At 39.7% G+C, this 19,948-nt stretch overlaps 1 protein-coding gene across 4 annotated transcripts in view; it reads left to right on the forward strand.

The window, feature by feature from the left end:
- The window catches only part of chd9 (chromodomain helicase DNA binding protein 9), a 77,644-nt gene extending 60,404 nt beyond the window's left edge, over positions 1-17,240 (forward strand). For 3 of the 4 annotated variants that reach the window (XM_065275783.1, XM_065275784.2, XM_065275786.2), the window contains 19 exons: positions 370-566; positions 1,016-1,215; positions 1,340-1,499; positions 2,992-3,081; positions 3,787-3,890; positions 3,969-4,086; positions 4,197-4,254; positions 4,529-4,577; positions 4,693-4,948; positions 5,360-5,565; positions 6,738-7,625; positions 8,395-8,555; positions 9,539-9,769; positions 10,429-10,603; positions 12,534-12,673; positions 12,800-13,021; positions 13,179-13,316; positions 13,395-13,499; positions 13,636-17,240. In XM_065275783.1, coding sequence (XP_065131855.1) covers positions 370-566; positions 1,016-1,215; positions 1,340-1,499; positions 2,992-3,081; positions 3,787-3,890; positions 3,969-4,086; positions 4,197-4,254; positions 4,529-4,577; positions 4,693-4,948; positions 5,360-5,565; positions 6,738-7,625; positions 8,395-8,555; positions 9,539-9,769; positions 10,429-10,603; positions 12,534-12,673; positions 12,800-13,021; positions 13,179-13,316; positions 13,395-13,499; positions 13,636-14,508 — 4,371 coding nt within the window. In that variant the 3' untranslated portion in view covers positions 14,509-17,240. The remainder of the gene's footprint in view (positions 1-369; positions 567-1,015; positions 1,216-1,339; positions 1,500-2,991; positions 3,082-3,786; positions 3,891-3,968; positions 4,087-4,196; positions 4,255-4,528; positions 4,578-4,692; positions 4,949-5,359; positions 5,566-6,737; positions 7,626-8,394; positions 8,556-9,538; positions 9,770-10,428; positions 10,604-12,533; positions 12,674-12,799; positions 13,022-13,178; positions 13,317-13,394; positions 13,500-13,635) is intronic. The other variant, XM_065275785.1, reaches the window with a different exon arrangement.
- The last annotated feature ends 2,708 nt before the right edge of the window (positions 17,241-19,948 follow it).

Consider the following 19,948-nt stretch of genomic DNA (forward strand, 5'->3'; position numbering starts at 1 on the left):
TTCAGAAGATGAAACGTTCCTGTGCCAGAATTACTCAGAACTTTCGTTTCTGCCCAGACATCTGTAAGGATAAAATTGAGAAATTCAAACTAGTTGAAATGAAAAGCTGCTTTGAGCATAAATGGCTGTTGGAAACTCCCCAGTTATTGGATTTTGAGGAGAAGCTGTAGGATGCATAATACAGCGGGGATGTTCGCTAAGACGATTGGAATTTAATATAACACAATATCTGAGATAGAACTTTTTTGTGCATAATTTTATATTTTAGCTTGAAGTGCTTTGCTTGTATACACCCGAACATATTTAAGTGCATAGCACTGCTCTTAGTCTCTCTGTTTACATCCGTCTCTCCATGTGGTTTGCTTACAGAACAGTCTGGTGATCGACACCCCTCGAGTCAGGAAACAGACCCGGCCGTTCAGCGCCACTAAGGATGAGCTGGCCGAGCTGTCTGAAGGGGAGAGCAGTGGAGAGGACAAGCCCAAACTCCGGAGGCCACATGACCGCCTTAACAGCTATGGGCGCACTGAGTGCTTCAGGGTGGAGAAAAATCTGCTGGTGTACGGGTGAGTTACCCAGAGAGCAGAGACTTACTATTAAAGGGGACATATCATGAAAATCTGATTTTTTACATGTTGAAGTGCTATAATTGGGTCCCCAGTGCATTTATCAACCTAGAAAATCAGTAAGATCAACCCAGTAACTTAGTTTTGGTAAACCATTGAAATAGTTCATTGAAATTTGTCTGGCATTCCCCTGGTGATGTCAGAAGGGGATAATACCGTCCCTTGATCTGCACTATCCAACCACCCCACTGCCATTTAGTGCAGAGATCAGTCCATTTGCATGTTAAATGACATGACAATGTAAAGTTAGACAAAAGAAGTGCATTGCAGGTGATATTGATGGTGTAGCTTTTAACAGCTATAGCCTTCTGCCATCGAGCCATATCCATTGTGTATGAGCACACCTGTCAAATAAAAGTAATCCTGAGACTTAAATCCCGACATTATAGGTGGGGCCGGTGGAAGGATATTTTGGCCCACGGACGCTTTAAACGACAGCTGACCGAGCGCGATGTGGAGTCTATATGCAGAGCGCTCTTAGCATACTGCCTCGTTCATTACCGTGGAGACGATAAAATCAAGGGCTTCATGTGGGATCTGATTGCTCCCACGGAGGACGGCAGGACCAAGGAACTTCAGAACCATTTAGGTAGGAACACTGAAGCGATGTAATGAATTCAATTACCTTTTCATTTCGATCCAGTCAAGAGGATAATTATCATCTATTTATAAGCCCGTGACATCATTCAGAGCTAGGAATGTGACTCCCGCAGGTTTGTCGACACCAGTACCGCGTGGCAGGAAAGGAAAGAAGATGAAGACTCAGTCCAGCTCGTTTGATATTCAGAAGGCGGAGTGGATCCGAAAACACAATCCAGAGCACATGCTGTCTGATGACGGGTACAAGAAACATTTGAAACATCACTGCAACAAGTGAGTATTGCATTGCAGGGATGTTATATTTACATGCTTGTATCCAAAGCGATTTGGAGGGCACTGTGTGTGTGTGCTTCCTGTAATCAAACACACAATCGTTGCATGTCCCAAACGTGTCTGTGCAAGAGCATTAGCTTCTGTATGATCTGATGTAATGTACACTGCATAATGACTACGGTTAAATAAGCTTGATGAGCACATTTTTCTTTCCTGTGTTGACATTTCCTGTTTAAAAGGGAAGTTTGAGTAGAATATCTTAAAGAGGCTGTTCCTATTTTTAAATGGCCAGTGTGCTTTTGTTGCATCAAGACAATGAAATATGATGAGCTATTTGCTTGTGCTAGTTGGTTGTAGGTGGTTTTGAAGCAGGGGTTTTGCGTCATCTTATATTGCTATAAGAGTGTACATTAGTAGTGAGTTTTCTTTATGCACTGATATTTATTTCTTTTGTTTGTGATGCTTTATGCACTTTTAAAGTTCGTATACAAACTATACTAGTAAGATAGTGGATTTAGTATTGGATTCATTGTGTTTCTTGCAGTTAGCGATTTTGTGATCAGATTTTCAAAAGCTACGGCCAGTTGTGAAACAATAGTAACACCCACAGTAATGAAGCAGCCACATGGCGATGTGTAAACGCCCCTGTAGGATATCTGCTGTTGTGGAGGAAGTGCACGTATAAAACAGTGATAAGGGAATCTCCCAGTTTAGTGCTGTGATCTTATTCTGGTAAAGCCCCCTTCTCGCTGCACTATTTTCCACACGCACATGCTGGTTTAGGGGTTTTACTACTGGGAGTGGGAGATGAGAAGTTATGTCAGGTCACGTTCCTCGATGCTTAACGCTAAAGGTGATGAACCCATAACTTAAACTGATTTCTATCATAGAGTGACTGTGATTATACAGCTGTGTTTCGTAAGTCATTAGTTTGTGAATTCAGGCAGTTAAAGCAATTACTGTAAGGCTGGCTTTGCATCCAGTGCTCTCTGGCATTGGAGAAAGTTCCCCATTGTTTTCTAAGCTGCCCTGTTTAACACACACTCACGATGACCGAGGACACGGCTGTCAGTTTCGCCTGCGTCTGCATATTCCCTTGGGGTTGGAATGCCACTAATGTTAGGGTGAGAGTATATGAACGCTGTAGTATAAGAGTTTGTGGTTTCCTTAGTTTAAGTTAACGACAGACACATCATATGAATAAACCTAAAAGCAAGGTTCTTAAAAAACACCACGCATACGCAGCTCATAAATTATTTATAACAGGTTACAGTATAACTGGAAATAACCAGCAATAATTTACTAATAATTATTATTAATTTTAAATAATTTAATTTAAGAATTCCGTAATGCTTTATTGTTGTGTATGAGAGCGTGCACTAATGCTCAGTTGCTCCGTGATGGGATATGCGAGGGTGTTTGCATTAGAAACTTGGCTCTGTATGTACTGCTTGTGCACTTTGCTCACATCTCATCTGTCTCTCGGCCGCAGGGTGCTGTTGAGGGTCAGAATGCTGTACTATCTCAAACAGGAGGTGATAGGAGCACAGTGCCAAAAAGTGCTGGATGGAGCAGATGCCAGGTAAGCCTTTGCCCCGGACCTTCTCACCTTATTACGTCTTTTATCATGGGAAAGAAAAGTAGAAAATTTGCCTTGTGTAGTCGGAGAAGAGGCAAGAGCAGTATGGTCAACATTTGACTGAAATCTGAAGTAAAATTATTTGTTTTGCCCAATGTGGAATGAATTTTCTTTTGGAATATTTATGAGGTTGCAGAAAACTGTGTTTAATAGATCCCTTTAGATTTTAGGATTAAAAATAGGTCCACTTTGAACTCCACCGGTATTAGTCAGTTTAAGCCAGTTTGTACAGTAAGCAAAACATTAATGCGCCATCTGCTGTTTGCCTGGGGAAGCTTCAGTATATGCACTTGTATAAGAACAACATCAGAATTTAAAGAACTAGTGTATTATTTAATATTATTATAATCTCATAATGAAATCTTTCTCATAGTTAAACACAAAATGTATAGAAGAGACTTAAACATAGTTGGGATAGGGACATCCCTATGAAAGTAGTTTTTATGACATATGAGGTGTGTATAGTCATTGATCCAAACCTGCTGGTTTCACTTTGCATTTTAATAGAATTTTGACAGCTACGGCTGCATGACTTGATCAAATGACAAATGACTCTCATAGAGCTTCATGGGTCACATAGACTATTAAAGTGAAATATATCACATACTTACTGTTAAATCACTGCCTATTTCCTTTGCTGTCTCTCAGCGAGGTGGATATCTGGGTTCCTGAGCCGGATCATTCAGAGATGCCTGCTCTGTGGTGGGACACCCTCGCGGACAAATGTCTGCTGTTAGGAGTCTATAAGCACGGTGAGTCTGATCACATCCGATGTGCTTCACCTACTGATAGGTGCACTTTTATCTAATGTCTGTTTGTGTGTGCTGTAGGTTATGAGAAATACAACACCATTCGCGCGGATCCAGCACTGTGTTTCTTGGAAAGGGTCGGGCGGCCGGACGAAAAGGCCATAGCAGCTGAACAGAGAGGAAACGACTTTATGGATGGGTAAGAAACTCAAACACAATCCATTCATACAGGGTAGAAGAAAGCTTATTGGATACTGTCTGCAGTAGACGAAGTTAAAAAAACTGTGTGTTTGTTATCTCTGTGTGCAGGGATGTGGACGACCCTGAGTACAAGCCCGCTCCGGCCTTGCTAAAGGATGATATGGAGGTACGTCAGTGGTAGTAGAGAGAGCACTGGGTCTGATAAGACTGTTATAAACATTCACTCTTAGCAAAATATGAAATGGCAGGATAATGAATTGGCAAAGCACACACTTATAGTTTTTTTAAATAACTGTAATTATGCAGATAAAAGTATTTATCATTTTATCTGCTTGTAGCGGAAAGTTAAATATATGGAGCATGAGGTTCAGTCATTTCCTTTTATGAGACGTATGTGTGTGTTTGTTATATGACTTAACCTGCTCAAACTATCCCTATAGGATGATGCTTCCTCTCCTGGAGAACTGGTCATCACTGATACAGTTGGAGGTATAAAAATACTTTACTAGCATTTCTCATTGTCTTATCAAATTAAAATTCCTTTTGATTTCAATGAACATTAAGGTATTGTTAGGCATCAACCTGTGTGTGTGTGTTTATGCAGAAGGAGGGTCTGTATTAGATGGCGGAGGTGGAAATCTGAGTGCTAGCACGGGGATATACTGGCCCTCACCCTCCACTCTTACTGCACGACTCCGGCGTCTGATCACCGCATCTCAGCGCTTTACCAAGAGCAGACAGATACTTCAGATCCACCAGACACAGACGCAGACCACGACCCCGGCCATCTACACTCTGCCCCCTATGCTCAATGACGCACTTAATCCCAAAATGGTGGCTAAGATTGAAAGACAACAGCGGTGAGTTGTTTTAGTTGACTGAAACATCATCTGTGAAATAAAGTTTGCTTTGAACAGGAAGTGATTTTAAATGTATAATTTATTGCCATGTAAGCAATTGAAAACCGCATGCACAAATAATATTTGTATTATATGTGACCCTGCCTGTGAAATATAATTTAATTATGAAATTTGGAGCATCAAAGTTTGATGTCAAGCATTGTTTTTCAACTTTGATATGACCTCACTCAGTCTTAATATTTGAAGATATTAAGGTGGTTATAATTTTACATTTACATTTATATTGTTTTTGTGAATTTATGTGGAAAACAGTAAAATGATTTTCACATTCACAGGGTCTCATATCAGCTCACTATTGTTTTAGGACAGTCAAGTTATTTATGCATTGCAAATTTTTCCATTTCTTAACAGGTGGACGCGAAGGGAGGAGGCAGATTTCTACCGTGTGGTTTCAACATTTGGAGTAGTATATGATCCGGATTTGGGCTGTTTCGACTGGACCAAGTTTAGAGCCATGGCTCGACTGCACAAGAAAACTGACGAGAGTCTACAGAAGTACCTGTGTGCCTTTATTGCCATGTGCAGGAGGGTCTGCCACCTCCCTCCAAGAGAAGGAGGTGAGTGCTACACACGTCTATGTACTTGCACACACTGTAATGCAATTCACACACACACATTCATAAGGTAATAATGAGGTTTCACTGGATAATGCTTTCTATACCTTTACAGTATATACAGAAAGATATTAAGAGTTTGGTTGCAAAACGCAATAAATCCATTTTGACTAATTTGGGTGAAAATGTGTTTTCCAGTACAAGAAAGTGACAAGAGGAAAACCACTATTTTCTGTTACAAACTTTCACATAGCACCTTTAGGTTATGATAACATTAAAAATACAAATCCATAATTTGATTTTCAAAGGTTTATTATAAAACTGATTATTTTATCCGCAAACTGCAATAAATGCAATAAATCCAAGTTTTTTTTCCAAAATGCTATAAATCTATTGAATCAATATATAAATGTGCATTAATCTTCGCCATGCTATATTCATTCAGTTGACTAGTGGTATACACTGATTTAAAAAATAACATTAATGGCATCAATCACAACAATTCATATTAATAACACTGTCATTGCTGCTGTCATCCTTGGGATGTCGTCACTGAACTTTTTTGACAGCGATCAGCTGTAAAATGTTTTGGTTCTGCTCGATTTTCATTGACTTCGAGTAAAATAATGGAACGTTTTTCATAAGATCACCTGGGGTCAATGTGTTAGCATGACAGAACATTGATGCTGTCTGGAGATCAAGCAACAGCCGGCAATTTTCCTTTGGCCGAGTGCCTCTCACGTAAATTATTACATTTTGATGGCTTACGTTTCTTCCCCGCTATAGAAAACCACAAAATGACTATATGACTACTTTGTTTTTGTTTGTTTGTTGATCACTAAGTACAAAGTAGATGAGGACAACTAGGATTTTGTGTGTATTCAAAGTGCCGCCATTGTTGTTTACAATGTGTGGAACGGTGCGTTGTGATTTGTTGAGCGGATTTATTGCATTCTGCAGACAAGGAAGACTGGAGTTTGTCTGGTTTGGAAAAAAGGGAGAAAAAATTACAGAATAACATAGCGAATATCGGAATTTGCGTAAAATAAAGAATTTACTTTTTAATACTGACCAGATACAATACTGATTTTGGCAGTATTTTTTTTTTTTAATGCCGTTTATTGCGTTTTGGAATCAAACTCCTCATATTACTCTTTTATTATTTCTTTCTTCAGATATGGTGGACACCTCTCTTGCTATTCAGCCAATCACAGAGGAGCGCGCGTCCCGAACTTTATACCGTGTGGAATTGTTGCGGAAAATAAGAGAACAGGTGCTGCGTCACCCTCAGCTGTATGAGCGTCTATCCCTCTGCCAGTCAGGACCAGATCTTCCGGTGTGGTGGGAAGCAGGATCCCACGATCGGGATCTCCTCCTAGGAGCGGCCAAGCACGGGGTCAGCCGGACAGACTACCACATCCTCCGTGACCCGGAGCTGTGCTTTATTGCAGCCCAAAGGAACTACAGCCAGAAAAAGGGAAGTCTACCACCAGTCCAAGCCCAGAATCAGGCACTGTCACTGGGGCAGTCTCACGTCCCAAGCCCCCTTCAGCACGTCCTGGCTAAAGACGCTACTGCTTCACCGCTCTCTTATCCGAGAGAGGATTCAAGCGAACTGAAGGACGAGCCGCTGTCAGAGGGAGAGGAGGAAATAGGCAAGAGGGAGATCAAAATGGAAACGTCCTCTGTCAGACCACCCACGCCATCAGGAGTGGAGGTGAAAGACGAAGACCTCAAAGAAGTAGAGAGTGAGAGACGAATGGTGGCGGCTAGAACAAAACCTCTCACGCCAAACTCAGTGGTTCGAAAGCAGAAAAAGCTGAGTAAACGCAGCCGCAGGGAGGCCAGGAGGGCGTCGGGATCAGACTCCGACTCGGATGGCTCCTCATCCAGTTCTTCGTCAAGTTCTTCATCGAGATCTTCTTCCTCATCCTCGTCTTCATCACGGTCGGGATCTAGTTCCTCTTCCTCATCTTCCTCCTGTTCCTCAGGTTCGTCGTCTTCGTCGTCATCATCGTCATCGTCCTCAGACAACAGTGACAGTGAGGAGGTACCAAAGAATGGTGAGTAGATCATTTAGATTCAACTTGTTGTAAGAATGAATATTTTGAACAGATCTAGTAAATGAGCCATGTTTGGTTGCGTATTAATAACCTGTATTGTGTGTTCTCATTTTGCTGAATGCCAAACAAGTTGTGTTGTGTTGTCTCAGGTGGCACAGAGAAAGCACAACAGCTTTAGGAGGTTTTACAGTTTAAGGGATTTGTGTGCACCTATTTTAAAAGAGGGTTGTATTTATCAATGACTGTGCAAAACTGGTACAGTAGATGTGTTTCCCTTGTGTATCAAACAGTATTCAGGTGTTTAGTCAGCATACTAACTAATGCATTAATGGACGGTTCTGAGGGTCACGAGGTTTGAAACCATTAAACAGATCTTTTGAAGAATGCAGCCTAGAGACTATTACAAGAAAGAGAACTGCTTATAGTCATTCATTATGTGCTGAACGTCTGAGACCAGATTATTTATTTTATTTAAACCTGAAATAAAAATTTTTTTAAACAAATTAAAGAAAAAAAAGTCAAATAAAACAGTGTTTACCATTTGAAAATTGACCATATTAATTAAAAAGGCAGATTTTCAGTTGAATCTTACAAAATGCTGTTTGTTACATTGTCAGATAATGCTGGGGTAATGGATCATCAGGTTTTGCACAAACTTGTTCAAGTTTAGCCAGCTGTACTTTAAGTTTATACTAGTTTAAATGTCTGCAGACATTAAAGCACATGAAGGGAGACATAACATATCATTGTATTATCTGTATTCTGCTAGTGTCAGCAGTGTCTGGTGTTAAAGGCTTTGATGAAGACAGTGTGGCCTCAGTCAGCGCTACACAAGATGACATGCAAGATAGTCATGTGACCAACGGTATCTCAAACCCTCCCCACCCTTTCCAGGGAGGATATATGCTCGCTGCCTCCTACTGGCCGAAGGTAAGCAGCACAGGCCATACATTTTGTGGTATCAGAGCCATGTATGATGTGTAACACTTACACATTATAAATTTACAGTATCATTTCATGTGTTCAAAAATGTAAATGTACAAAATATTTATTATACTGCCCCTACATTACAGCTTTAAATAAAGTTATAAATAATAAAAATGTTTTAGGATTGGAAGAAAAGTTATGATGTAAAATTACATTCTCTGCACTGATGTAGGCATGGGCCGGTATGAGATTTTGATGGTATGATAACCTTAAGCAAAAATATCATGGTTTCACAGTGTTGCGGTACTGCTATTAAAACACAAAAAAAGTGTTATTTTTTTAAACTGGACACAATTACATTTTATTTTTGAGCAACATATAACATGTATGCCAGATAAAATAAAGCCTTTAAATTTATAATATACTTTCAAAAATATATATTTTATAATATATATTACACGTAAACATCACATAAATAACATGATTTAATTAATTTGTGTAAACTATCACAGACTATTTAAGTGGTCTTGAAACCTTCAGTCTTTAAAACCTTGGTATACCTTAAAACCAGTAACCGGCCCATGCATAGTAGTATGTAAGTAAATTGGTTAGATTGACTGCTTCATAAACAAAAGGTTTCCTTGCTGCTTTTCAAAGCACAAGATGATCTTTAAACCATTCTTATAATTATGAAAGGATAACATGAATGAGGTTTCATTAATAATTAGGTTTAAAAAAAATATATATATATATATATAAGCTCGAAAATTCATGTACAACTTTTTATCCAAATCCTAATCAGTTTAAATTTGTTTTAATTTACAGACATTTAATTAACAAAATTTTTATCATTAGCATTTTTACTAAAGATCTAAGATTGTTGTACCATAAGCGTCATAATCATTCATGTTTCCGCATCTGTTCAACCCTGCGACACATCTACATTCCTAACTTATCTTGACACCATTAATGCCGTCACATTACAGGACCGTGTCATGATAAACCGGTTGGACAGTATATGTCAGGCGGTGTTGAAGGGCAAGTGGCCAGGAGTTCGGCGAGCATACGAAGGCAACGCAGTGACTTCTTTCTACACCACTAAACTCCTGGACAACGCGGGCACTCTGGTGGAGGACCCATCGGCCTCCCCTCAGGGTTCAAAGGTGAAGAAGCATGATGCAGACAGAGAAAAGGAGTTCTCAGTCAAAATCAATAACGTATGTTATTTTACGTTCTCCCCCAAAAATGCCGATCTGCAATGCGATTGCGGTGCTCGGCATGTTTTGTATGATTTGATTGTTTTGTCCCCCTCCCCTTCTTATAGTATTTAAGTTGATTTCTCTCTTACTTTCATTTGATTTTGCTTTATTTTTTGCAGCTTGATTTCTTGTTTGCATTCACACAGATTTCCTTTCTGTTTCTGTTCATTTATTTGCGTAGCTTTCTCTTTGTTCAAATTAAAGGTGGCACACTAGAGGCAGCTCACATAAACTTAACGCAGTATCATTCCAAGCACATGTCCTCTACCTTTGGTTAGGTTTTAAGGTAGTCAAGTTATCAAAAATCACATCATAACTTTGGCAACTTTTGCTGTATCGGGCTGATCAAGATCCTCAAACAAAGAACAAGAATCAGTGTTTACACTTTTCAGTGGAATAAACCTATGTATGCTTACAGTTGTTTTAGCATTTGGAGTATTTTAACATAAACCTAATGTAATCTGAGCATCTTATGTAAGAATGTTTATAGATAAAACATATTCAGCAGACCTTTACCGGAGGTACACACCAGTGTTAAAGGTTTAAAAGACTTATTATTCTTATTCTTTTTACCATGTCCCCTTAATAATATCTAACCTTTTATCTGTGATTTACAGGAAGGCAGCCTTAAACTGACTTTCCAGAAGCAGGGTTTGCCTCTGAAGCGCCCCCTGGAGGGTGAGGAGGGACCTCTTGCTCAGCAGCAGTACCTAGCCAGGCTACAAGAACTACAGAATGCATCCGATACCAGCCTAGTAGACTACACCAAAACACAGAACAACTATCCACAGGGTAACTTACAACCACACACAAACAGACACAGATGCCTGCACAACACAATTTTCTGAACCAGATAGACACAAAAAATTGGCAGCCATCTGCACTTTGTGGTCTTGGATTGGTTGGTTGACACTTGTTGTGGGAAACTTGTCTCTCTTTGCTGCAAAAAAAATCTATAATAAAGGTTCCAGGTGTCAACCGGGTGAAACTTCATTGTAAAATACAACAAAGTTGAGATGTCAGCAGTTTATCTAACCTCGGACTCCACTTTATGGCACAAACACAGCGAGGCAATAAAAAAAATTAGAGCAATACATTATAAAATTTTTCATCGTTCTTTATCTTTTTTCATACTACCTTACAAAACATCCAATTACAAGTGAGAAAGTGATGACACTTATGATGATACATGTGGGTACATTTGTTATATTGGGTACATATAGTTAAAGGACAAGTTCGGTATTTTACACTTAAAGCCCTGTTTTCAGATTGTTTATGGTGAAATAGAATGGTTTTGACTGAAATTTCGACATATGCGGCTGCCCCGAGAATTTTTGGGTGTTTGTGTTTCAGCTCCTACCTTTACAATGGGTTTAATGGTGCACTGGAACAATCCTTTCTAAAATGCATTAAACTTTCGTTTACAAAGACGTGAAACTCACCGAGTGGTCAAGGGTGTTCACTGATATGCTCACACAAAAATCGCTGCAAAAGATGCTTTCCAACAGCTGTTTTAGCATTCGTTGTTAACTTGTGGACCTATTTTTTTAAACGCCTCACACCCGTACATTCTTCCGCTTAGAGCTTGAATAATAGACACTCCAGCCCAGGTGGTGGCGCTAATCCGCCATTGCCAATTGCAAGAATAGAAACAAAGTTCCCGGCGCGGAGTAATACCGTACCTCACAGGACATCTAATACAAGTCAATGGAGTTGGCTAAAACTACGATAAAACCTGTTGGAATGCGTATTTTGCAGCGATTTTTGTGTGAGCATACCAGTGAACACCCCTGACCACTCGGTGAGTTTCACGTCTTTGTAAACGAAAGTTTAATGCATTTTAGGAAGGATTGTTCCAGTGCACCATTAAACCCATTGTAAAAGTAGGAGCTGAAACACAAACACCCAAAAATTCTCGGGGCAGCCGTATATGTCGAAATTTCAGTCAAAACCGTTCTATTTCATCATAAACAATCTGAAAATAGGGCTTTAAGTGTAAAATACAGAACTTGTCCTTTAAAGGAGAATCAGTACCGTACCGTACCTGTCAACAATTGGATTCCAAAATCAGGGAGACCTCTGAACGAAGTGGGGGGTGGTAGGGGTTGCATTAGTATTTATAGCACTAAAATTATGTCATACATATACTACCGCATATATGTAAAACAACGATTAACAACATAAGGATTATTTGGGGACTTATTTAAGGAAAATCCTTCTCTACTTTCAGCAACCTCCCATTGCCTCCTCATTTGTTTCACTTTAGGAAACCCTAACCAGCTAATTATAGTAAGGAGGACAATTTAATATAGCCTCCCTACTGAAAAATCCAGCTAAGACCAGCATGAGCTGGTTTTAGCTGGTTTTGCTGGTGTAGTAAGCTGGTCTAGCTGTGTTTTGGTCACTTTTTAAGCGGGTCTAGCTGGACTCATGCTGGAAGACCAGCTGACCCACCAGCTTGACCAGCTTTGCCAGGCAACTGGATAGCCTTGCAATAATATATTGATGTGCTTATTCATATAACGAGGTAGGGACGTACAAATTACAGGAGTTTCCCGGTAGAAATAACAAAACGGGAGGGTGGGGGGAGATAGGAAATACGGGAGACTCCCGGGAAAAACCGGAGTGTTGACCGGTATGACCAGTACCCTGAAAGTATACTGTATGGGCTAAATGAGTAGTAAAATTTACGATATACTCAAGTGCTTATATTTGTTTGCAGGGATGTCCGGGCATATGCGACTGAATGGAATGATGGATGGACAGCCTGCCATAAAAAAGAAAAGAGGGAGGCGAAAGAATGTGGAGGGGATGGATCTGCTATTCATGAACAAAAACAGGCCTCCAATGATGGCAGAGCAGGTATGACTCTATTAAGACCTCTGTAGTGTCTCTTTACCTGTCGGTTGTTCACTTTTAATTTTGTACTTTTTAGATTAATTTCCGTAAAGTTGTTTTTATTAATGAACCACTACACTTCACATTCAGGTTCCTGCTGGCTGGAGTGCTGTCGTCGCAGGCACGTCTGCTACTGCCGGCTCAAGCACACCTCAGGGACCTGGGTCTCTAGACATAGAGAGCCGCGTTCCGGTCATCAGCCTCAAAGACGGAACACGATTGGCTGGAGAGGACGCTCCTAAACGGAAAGATCTCGACCAGTGGCTGAAGGAGCATCCAGGCTTTGTGGCAGATGTGGGCGCCTTTATCCCTGTAAATACAAAATACTTTATTGTTTTCTGGATTGTTTTAATCAAAAATATTTTATGAGAGAGACTTCTTTTAAAGATTATCACAGTTGCCATGCCATCTAAAACTTTCAAACATTGTTAAATTGGTAGCAAATGAATATATATTCATAACTTTTCAGAGTACAAATAAGCTGCAGTTTCAAGATGGCAGACCAAAACAAAAGAGACATCGCTGCAGAAACCCCAACAAAATTGACATCAACAGCCTTACAGGAGAAGAGAGAGTGCAGATTATCAACAGGCGCAATGCTCGCAAGGTGTGTGAGTTTGGTGTGCTTGTCTCTTTACTTGTTTCTACTGAACTGGTATTACAATTCCCTCTATTTTTGTTACAGATTGGTGGAGCATTTGCTCCTCCATTAAAAGATTTATGTCGGTTCCTACAAGAGAATCCAGAGTATGGGGTCCCACCTGAGTGGGCTGATGTTGTCAAACAGTCGGTGAGTGAAAAATGGGAACATTTTCCACTTCAAATTTGTTTTTCTGTTTACACAAACCATAAAGCAGAATATAGCATCAAACCGTATGTAACATCAAGGATGTTTTCTTACTGTAGTTGTGTTTCTGTTTGTACAGGGTTATCTTCCTGAAAGTATGTTCGATCGCATCCTGACCGGCCCAATCGTTCCAGAAGAGGTGAGCCGACGAGGTCGACGTCCCAAAAACGCTCTTGCAAAACCAGCCACAGCGGCCGGCGCAAGTGCCAATGCAGCTCTGGCACTCAACCCTGTCCTGACCAATGGCCTCCTCGGAGGGTTGGATCTGCCTAGTCTTCAAGCCCTTCAGCACAACCTTCAGAGCCTCCAGTCTCTTCAACTCATGGGTCTTTCTCAAGACCCAGCCAACATGGCCGCCATGTTTCCAATGATGCTGTCTGGAATGCCTGGGCTACCAAACCTTCTTGGGATGAGCGGTCTCCTCGGTGGAAAAACTTCTGAGGAAGCGGCAGGTGTTGCTTTACCGGGCGATGAGGACGGGAGAAAGAAGAGCAGCGTAGACTCAACCGCTCCCAAAGGTTCGGCCCAGACTTCAAGTCCCGACCGTAAAGCGGAAAGGACAGAGGGTCAAAGTTCCAAAGCCACCACCTCGACGGCAACCATTTCTAATCAAACAAGTGCTTCTGCTTCGGGCCACCAACTGGCCTTCAACCCCCTTCTCCTCTCTAGTATGCTCTACCCAGGGATGCTTCTTTCTCCAGGCCTTAACCTGCCTGTGGCCAATCAGCCGCAAGCTGCAAACACTCAGCCAACCCCACAACCTGCTGCCTCTGAAGCCACGCCCCTACAGCCTGGCTGTTCAGAGGAGAAAGACAGTGACGAAGGGGAGGAGCCTGACGACAAGAAAGATAACAGTGGTCCAGAGGGCTCGGCGAAGGCGGATTCGTCCTCCTCCGAGTCCGACAGCTCCTCCGAGTCATCCGAGGATTCCGATTCCAGCGATGAAGACTGAGTCTTTATACGTGTATAAATAAATATTATATATTTATATCCATCTCTTAGATATGTATACATATAAACACATATAGGAATTATCCTGCATTTACTACATCATGTTTTTCCATGTAAATATTCTAACTAAAGTGTTGTGTAACGAAAAATGGAAAACGGAGCTCCTAGAAAAACTGAAATAAGATTTCAGTGTTCGTTTAGGTACAGTGTCGCTTCGAAGAGACATTTTGCATGTCGAAAAACTTAGTAGATCTATGGACTTTGTGAAAGTGTATTACACAATGATGTACAATTGCAACAGACAAGAAGCAAAAACAAAAAGGCATTATTGTTATAGCTATGTCGGGATTTAATTTTATTAAAGAAATGAGGACATTGTTGCTCATGCAGAGCTGTATAATTAATATATTTTATTTGGGAGAAAGAACACGTCGACTGTTTTGGTTTCATTTGTAAATACTTGTGCAGGATCCTGAACACATAGACTTCACAGAGCACACCTTCAGATCCACAGCAATAACACACACACACAGGCACCTTATGAATGTCACTGAAGCTGTAGATACACCCTGCATTCATTATTACAACAATTCGGATTCATTTACCTACACACTGTCTCAGATTCCCAATGCTTCATTTATTGCTTCTGTTCCCTCTCTCTCTCTCTCTCGTTTAAATGACATACAGCTATTTTACCCAAAGATTTGAGTTTTGTCAGAAACACATAATACAAAAATCCATCTTGCAAGCACCCATTCACAGTTCAGTCATAAGGTATTCAATGAAAACAAACATTCGTTTGCTGTGTTTTAGAAACACATTGCTTGCAGTGCCTGAATTTTATGTGTGTGTGTATACAGTATATATATATGTATGTTTAGAACAAACATAATATTTATAGTTCAGTCAAGTGCGTGCATGTGTGTATGTGTTGGTAAGTTCAGAACAAACATTCTTTTATAGATCAGACAGCACTGTGTCTATGTGTGATGTTCTTGTCTATGTGTCCAAGGTCCTGTCATCCTTATGTTCAATCTTCCTTGTTGTGATTTCACAAACAGCAGTGCATGTGAGAAGCTCCGATGCAAAAGCTGCTAAACGCCACCTCCGTCAAAAATTCGATTATGATGATCTTCTTCAAATTTAGTTTGAAATACGCTTATCAGCCCATTTAGAAATCCATTGAATACATTATTTACAAGAAAACATGTCACAGTTAAAAGTGTTTTGCATCTGAGCTCTTCATATATTTTCTCTACCCCTTGATTTTTCATAAACTTACAGTATTGTCATATCAGTGCGACCTGCCAGGGTCTTTTCATACTCGCGTCACCCAGGTTATCGAGTGTCAGGAGTGTTCAAGTATTTGCAGTAGTATTTCATGTGAAAAGCTTCTTAATCTGAGCAAATGGGGTCTCACAAGTCCTTAGAAATGTGGTATTCCTAGAATTGGTGAAAGGCTTAAAATACATGATTAATTCTGCTTGTGTGTATAAAAGTCAAAATCCCAGGTTTCCTTTGTCAGTTTTTAATGCAGATCCACATAGCCGCCTTGCTGCTGTTAGATGATCTAGAAGTGTCCTTACGCCATACTTCGATGTCTATTCCTCAAAAGCACCACTCTGTGAAAAATCCATCACAATCCAGCACCTCGGCCAACGCAATGAACCTCATTGGCATTTGTAATAGGGATGTGTATGAGATTTTTATTTCCATCACGTTCTCGTTCTTAGACTGTTAGGATAATTTTGCAGCACAGATCAGATCTGGCTGCATCCGGTCACATTTGTTCACATTCAGGTGGGCTACTGTAATGTTCCGTTTGTGATGCAAACTTCTGGATGCACTGCACAATGCAACTCTTTGCCTGTCTCACTAGTGAACGCTGTTATTAATGGGTATTTCCTTGCATGTATGATTTACATCATGATGGTTTCGCATAGATGCCATCGACAGTTCTCACACGATGTAATTTTAGACCTCTTCTCTCCACTGTGGCATCAGAACTTCCTCTTTCTAGTTAGTTCGTGCTGAGCCACGCACTTTGAAACTGTGTCCAGGTATTGCTGCTTTCCACTTCCTTCCAAAACTGCACGACGATGAAATGTGTAGTTCCTTTTATTATGGCATCTCATTTAATGGAAGAATCGCAGGTTTGACTGAGAATCGAAAACTCACACTGATTTTCTTTTTATTTTCGTATTCAATATTTTGGCTGTATTTCACGTTGCATTAATGCAGATTGAAACGCTGGACTACTGACCAGATTCAGGGCAGGACTCGCCATCATGGCACAAAGACAATGACATCCATCGTGCAACAGAAAACGATATAAAAACACACTACTGCAAATAAACCTTTGTATCCAATATGTGAAACATTGAATCGACAGACAGACTCATTTGTTTTCATGACTTATTTCATTTCATACGTTCAATATTTTCAAATTAAAGCCCTTTTTGCTAATATATGTGTTTTTTGGACAGTTGCAATACTTGCAAGTTGTGGCCTGTGTAGTCAATTAATGCTTCTTGTAGTGCAGGATACATGTCTTAAAAGTTTGTAATTTATTGAATTCCTTTCTATGAAGTTCTATAGAAGAGATTGAGGTTTAATTATTTTTATTAAACATATTCTGACTCTACTGAGAAATCTTGTCTCATGTCAAATTTTTCAAATGTATTTGTTTTAGCTAAAAGCAACAGTTATTAAAGTCTTAAATTAAATGTCCAATTGTTTTTTTATTAATCCATAAAGCTTAAGCTAAGCTTTTTTTTATCGCAGGTGTTATTTAAGGTTATCAGCAAAAGTTGCTGGGTTTGAACCCAGGTACACAAGTACTGAAAAAATGTATAGCTTGTAATGCACTGTAAGACGCTTTGGATAAAAGCGTCTGCCAAATGCATAAAACAAGAAAACGATGTTACTGTCAAGAGAGTGCACAAATGTCCAGTCTTTTAATTACATTAATGTCATGCACAACATGACATGTTATTTTCCTTACATTCTTTAAAATGTGCGGCAAGAAATAGACATGCTGTAAAACCTTATTTACTTAATGAGCAGAACATATTGTTATTTCCCTCTGTGACCTTTTGACAGCTAAAATAATGTAATTCCAGATTTAAAAAATGCATTATAAGGTTTTTTTCATGATTCTCATTAACAAAACTTACCATAGTAACCATAAAGGGGTGTGCTTATAGTGTTTTTACATTCTAGTAAATAATGATCAAATGTATATTTACATCTTACAGTGTTGAACATATAAAGCAAAATTACTATGCAACACTGTGCTATGTTAAATGTGAGTTAACGGAAGTCTTACTTTTCTTGTAACTGGCTCATGGGTGTTTATGACAACACCATCCTGTGGTCAACATTGTCATGAGGTCTAATCTGTGGCATTTGGAGGGACTGCAAACTGCTTCACACTGAGTTTCATATTGGTTTGATTGCTTATTTTCGGAGGTGTTGTATTTGTATCTTTGATAGAGGTTACTGATATTTCCTGCTCTATGCTTACGTGAAAGCTCAAATAACAGAACATTATGTTCAGCATCATACAGTAAACATGATTACATCTGAAATGATTTACAAGAACAATGTTTCCATAGGTTCAAGCACATTATGAAGTCAATTGCTTTGAAACCACACTGTGTTTTGTTTGGTCAGCATCAGAATCTAGCTCATAGTATGAGGATTGTGAACAATAGCCATTCTGTTTCTAACGTGTAACCAAGTTATTGTTCAAAGGTTTTCAGATTGCTTGCATTTGGCAACAATATATGAATTGTTCCCAAATTTCTCTGGCTGGGGATTAATAAAGTATTATTTAATGTTTTAGACTTATAACTGCAGAAGACTGTGATGGTGCTCACACAAATAGAATCATGACGACAAAGTATGTGGCTTTTTCACTGACAGTTTCAATGACTGTGATCATTGCCAAGGCCTCGAAAGGAGAATTTGGGCAGTTTTGTCAATATCAGAACACACATAACTTTACTGGATTGATGCCATTTTTGGCCAAAACATTACCCTGTTTAAAACATTACCCTGAAAAATTAAGCCTGGACGACATGGCATTGTGCTGTCCTCACGTGTTAAAGGCGGAGTCCACGATGTTTGAAAAACGGTTTGGAAAAGGAGACGGGCCGACTACCAAAACACACTTATAGCCGATCAAATCAAATCCCGGGTTGCGTATGTGTGGGGCGGGTCTATCAACAGAAGGTCCAGATTCTATTGGGGTAGGGGCGTGTTTGTTTAGGTGATTTCAAATATCAACATTGGCTTTCAAACATCATGGACTCCGCCTTTAAGACAAGGGCATTTATTTTAAGGCCTAGCCCACATGTACACATGTATTTTAGTAAACAGAGCTTTTCCCTCCTTCGTTAAAAATAAAATCTGTGTCCACACATGAACAATCAAAACCCGTTATGAAGCACTGTCAGTAGCATGCCAAACCAACAGATGGCGATATATCCCTAACTGTAAAGCCATGTTGGCCAATCAGAAGTCAATGCAGAGTTTTTCCTCGCCATTCTTACAACTGGAGTTTCTAAAAATCTTTATCCTAGCAAGGGTTTAATAAATGTTCGGTTTCAGTAACCTGATACTATGTTTGCATGTGAACAAACTGCCAAACCGCATAGAAAAATGTACAGTTTTGAAAATACCCGTATAAGTAATGTGTGGACAGGGTCTAAGAAATAATTTTCTCAACAATTACATTTTTTACTTGCCACAAAGATGGGGCCATAGGTGGGGCACTCTTAAAAATAAAGGTGCTTTAACGGTTCTTGACTGTGATGCCATTAAAATGACCACTTCTGGTGCCTCAAAGAACCATTCAGTTCAAGGTTTATAAAAACATTTCCAACATTTGAAACAGACAAGATCTTTGGATGTTAAAGGTTCTTTTTTCAGCCAATAATGGCCCTTATGGCATCATGAATAGAAAGCATATTAGAACACCACCTCCAATGTCATGAAAAGTGTTACACAATTTTAATGAAACCCATAATTTTTCTTTAGAGACTCCCAAAGATCCAATGGCCCTTGTTGAAACCTTGGATCTAGACTGCTATCTCTCAAGGGCATTACAGGTGCTGGTCATATAATAAAAGTATCATCAAAAAGTTGATTTATTTCACTATTTCCATTCAAAGAGTGAAACTTGTATATTGTATTAATTCATTACACAGGGACTGATATATTTCAAATGTTTCTTTCTTTCAATTTTGATGATTATAACTGACAACTAAGGAACATCCCAATTTCAGTATCTCAGAAAAGTAGAATATTGTGAAAAGGTTCAATATTGAAGACACCTGGCGCCACAATCTTATCAGCTAATTAACTCAAAACACCCGCAAAGGTCTTTAATGCCCTGTCCCAAATGGCACACTCCGGACTTGTTGACCTCCTAAGAG

Source organism: Paramisgurnus dabryanus, chromosome 2 (genome assembly GCF_030506205.2).
Source record: "Paramisgurnus dabryanus chromosome 2, PD_genome_1.1, whole genome shotgun sequence".
NCBI lineage: Eukaryota > Metazoa > Chordata > Actinopteri > Cypriniformes > Cobitidae > Paramisgurnus > Paramisgurnus dabryanus.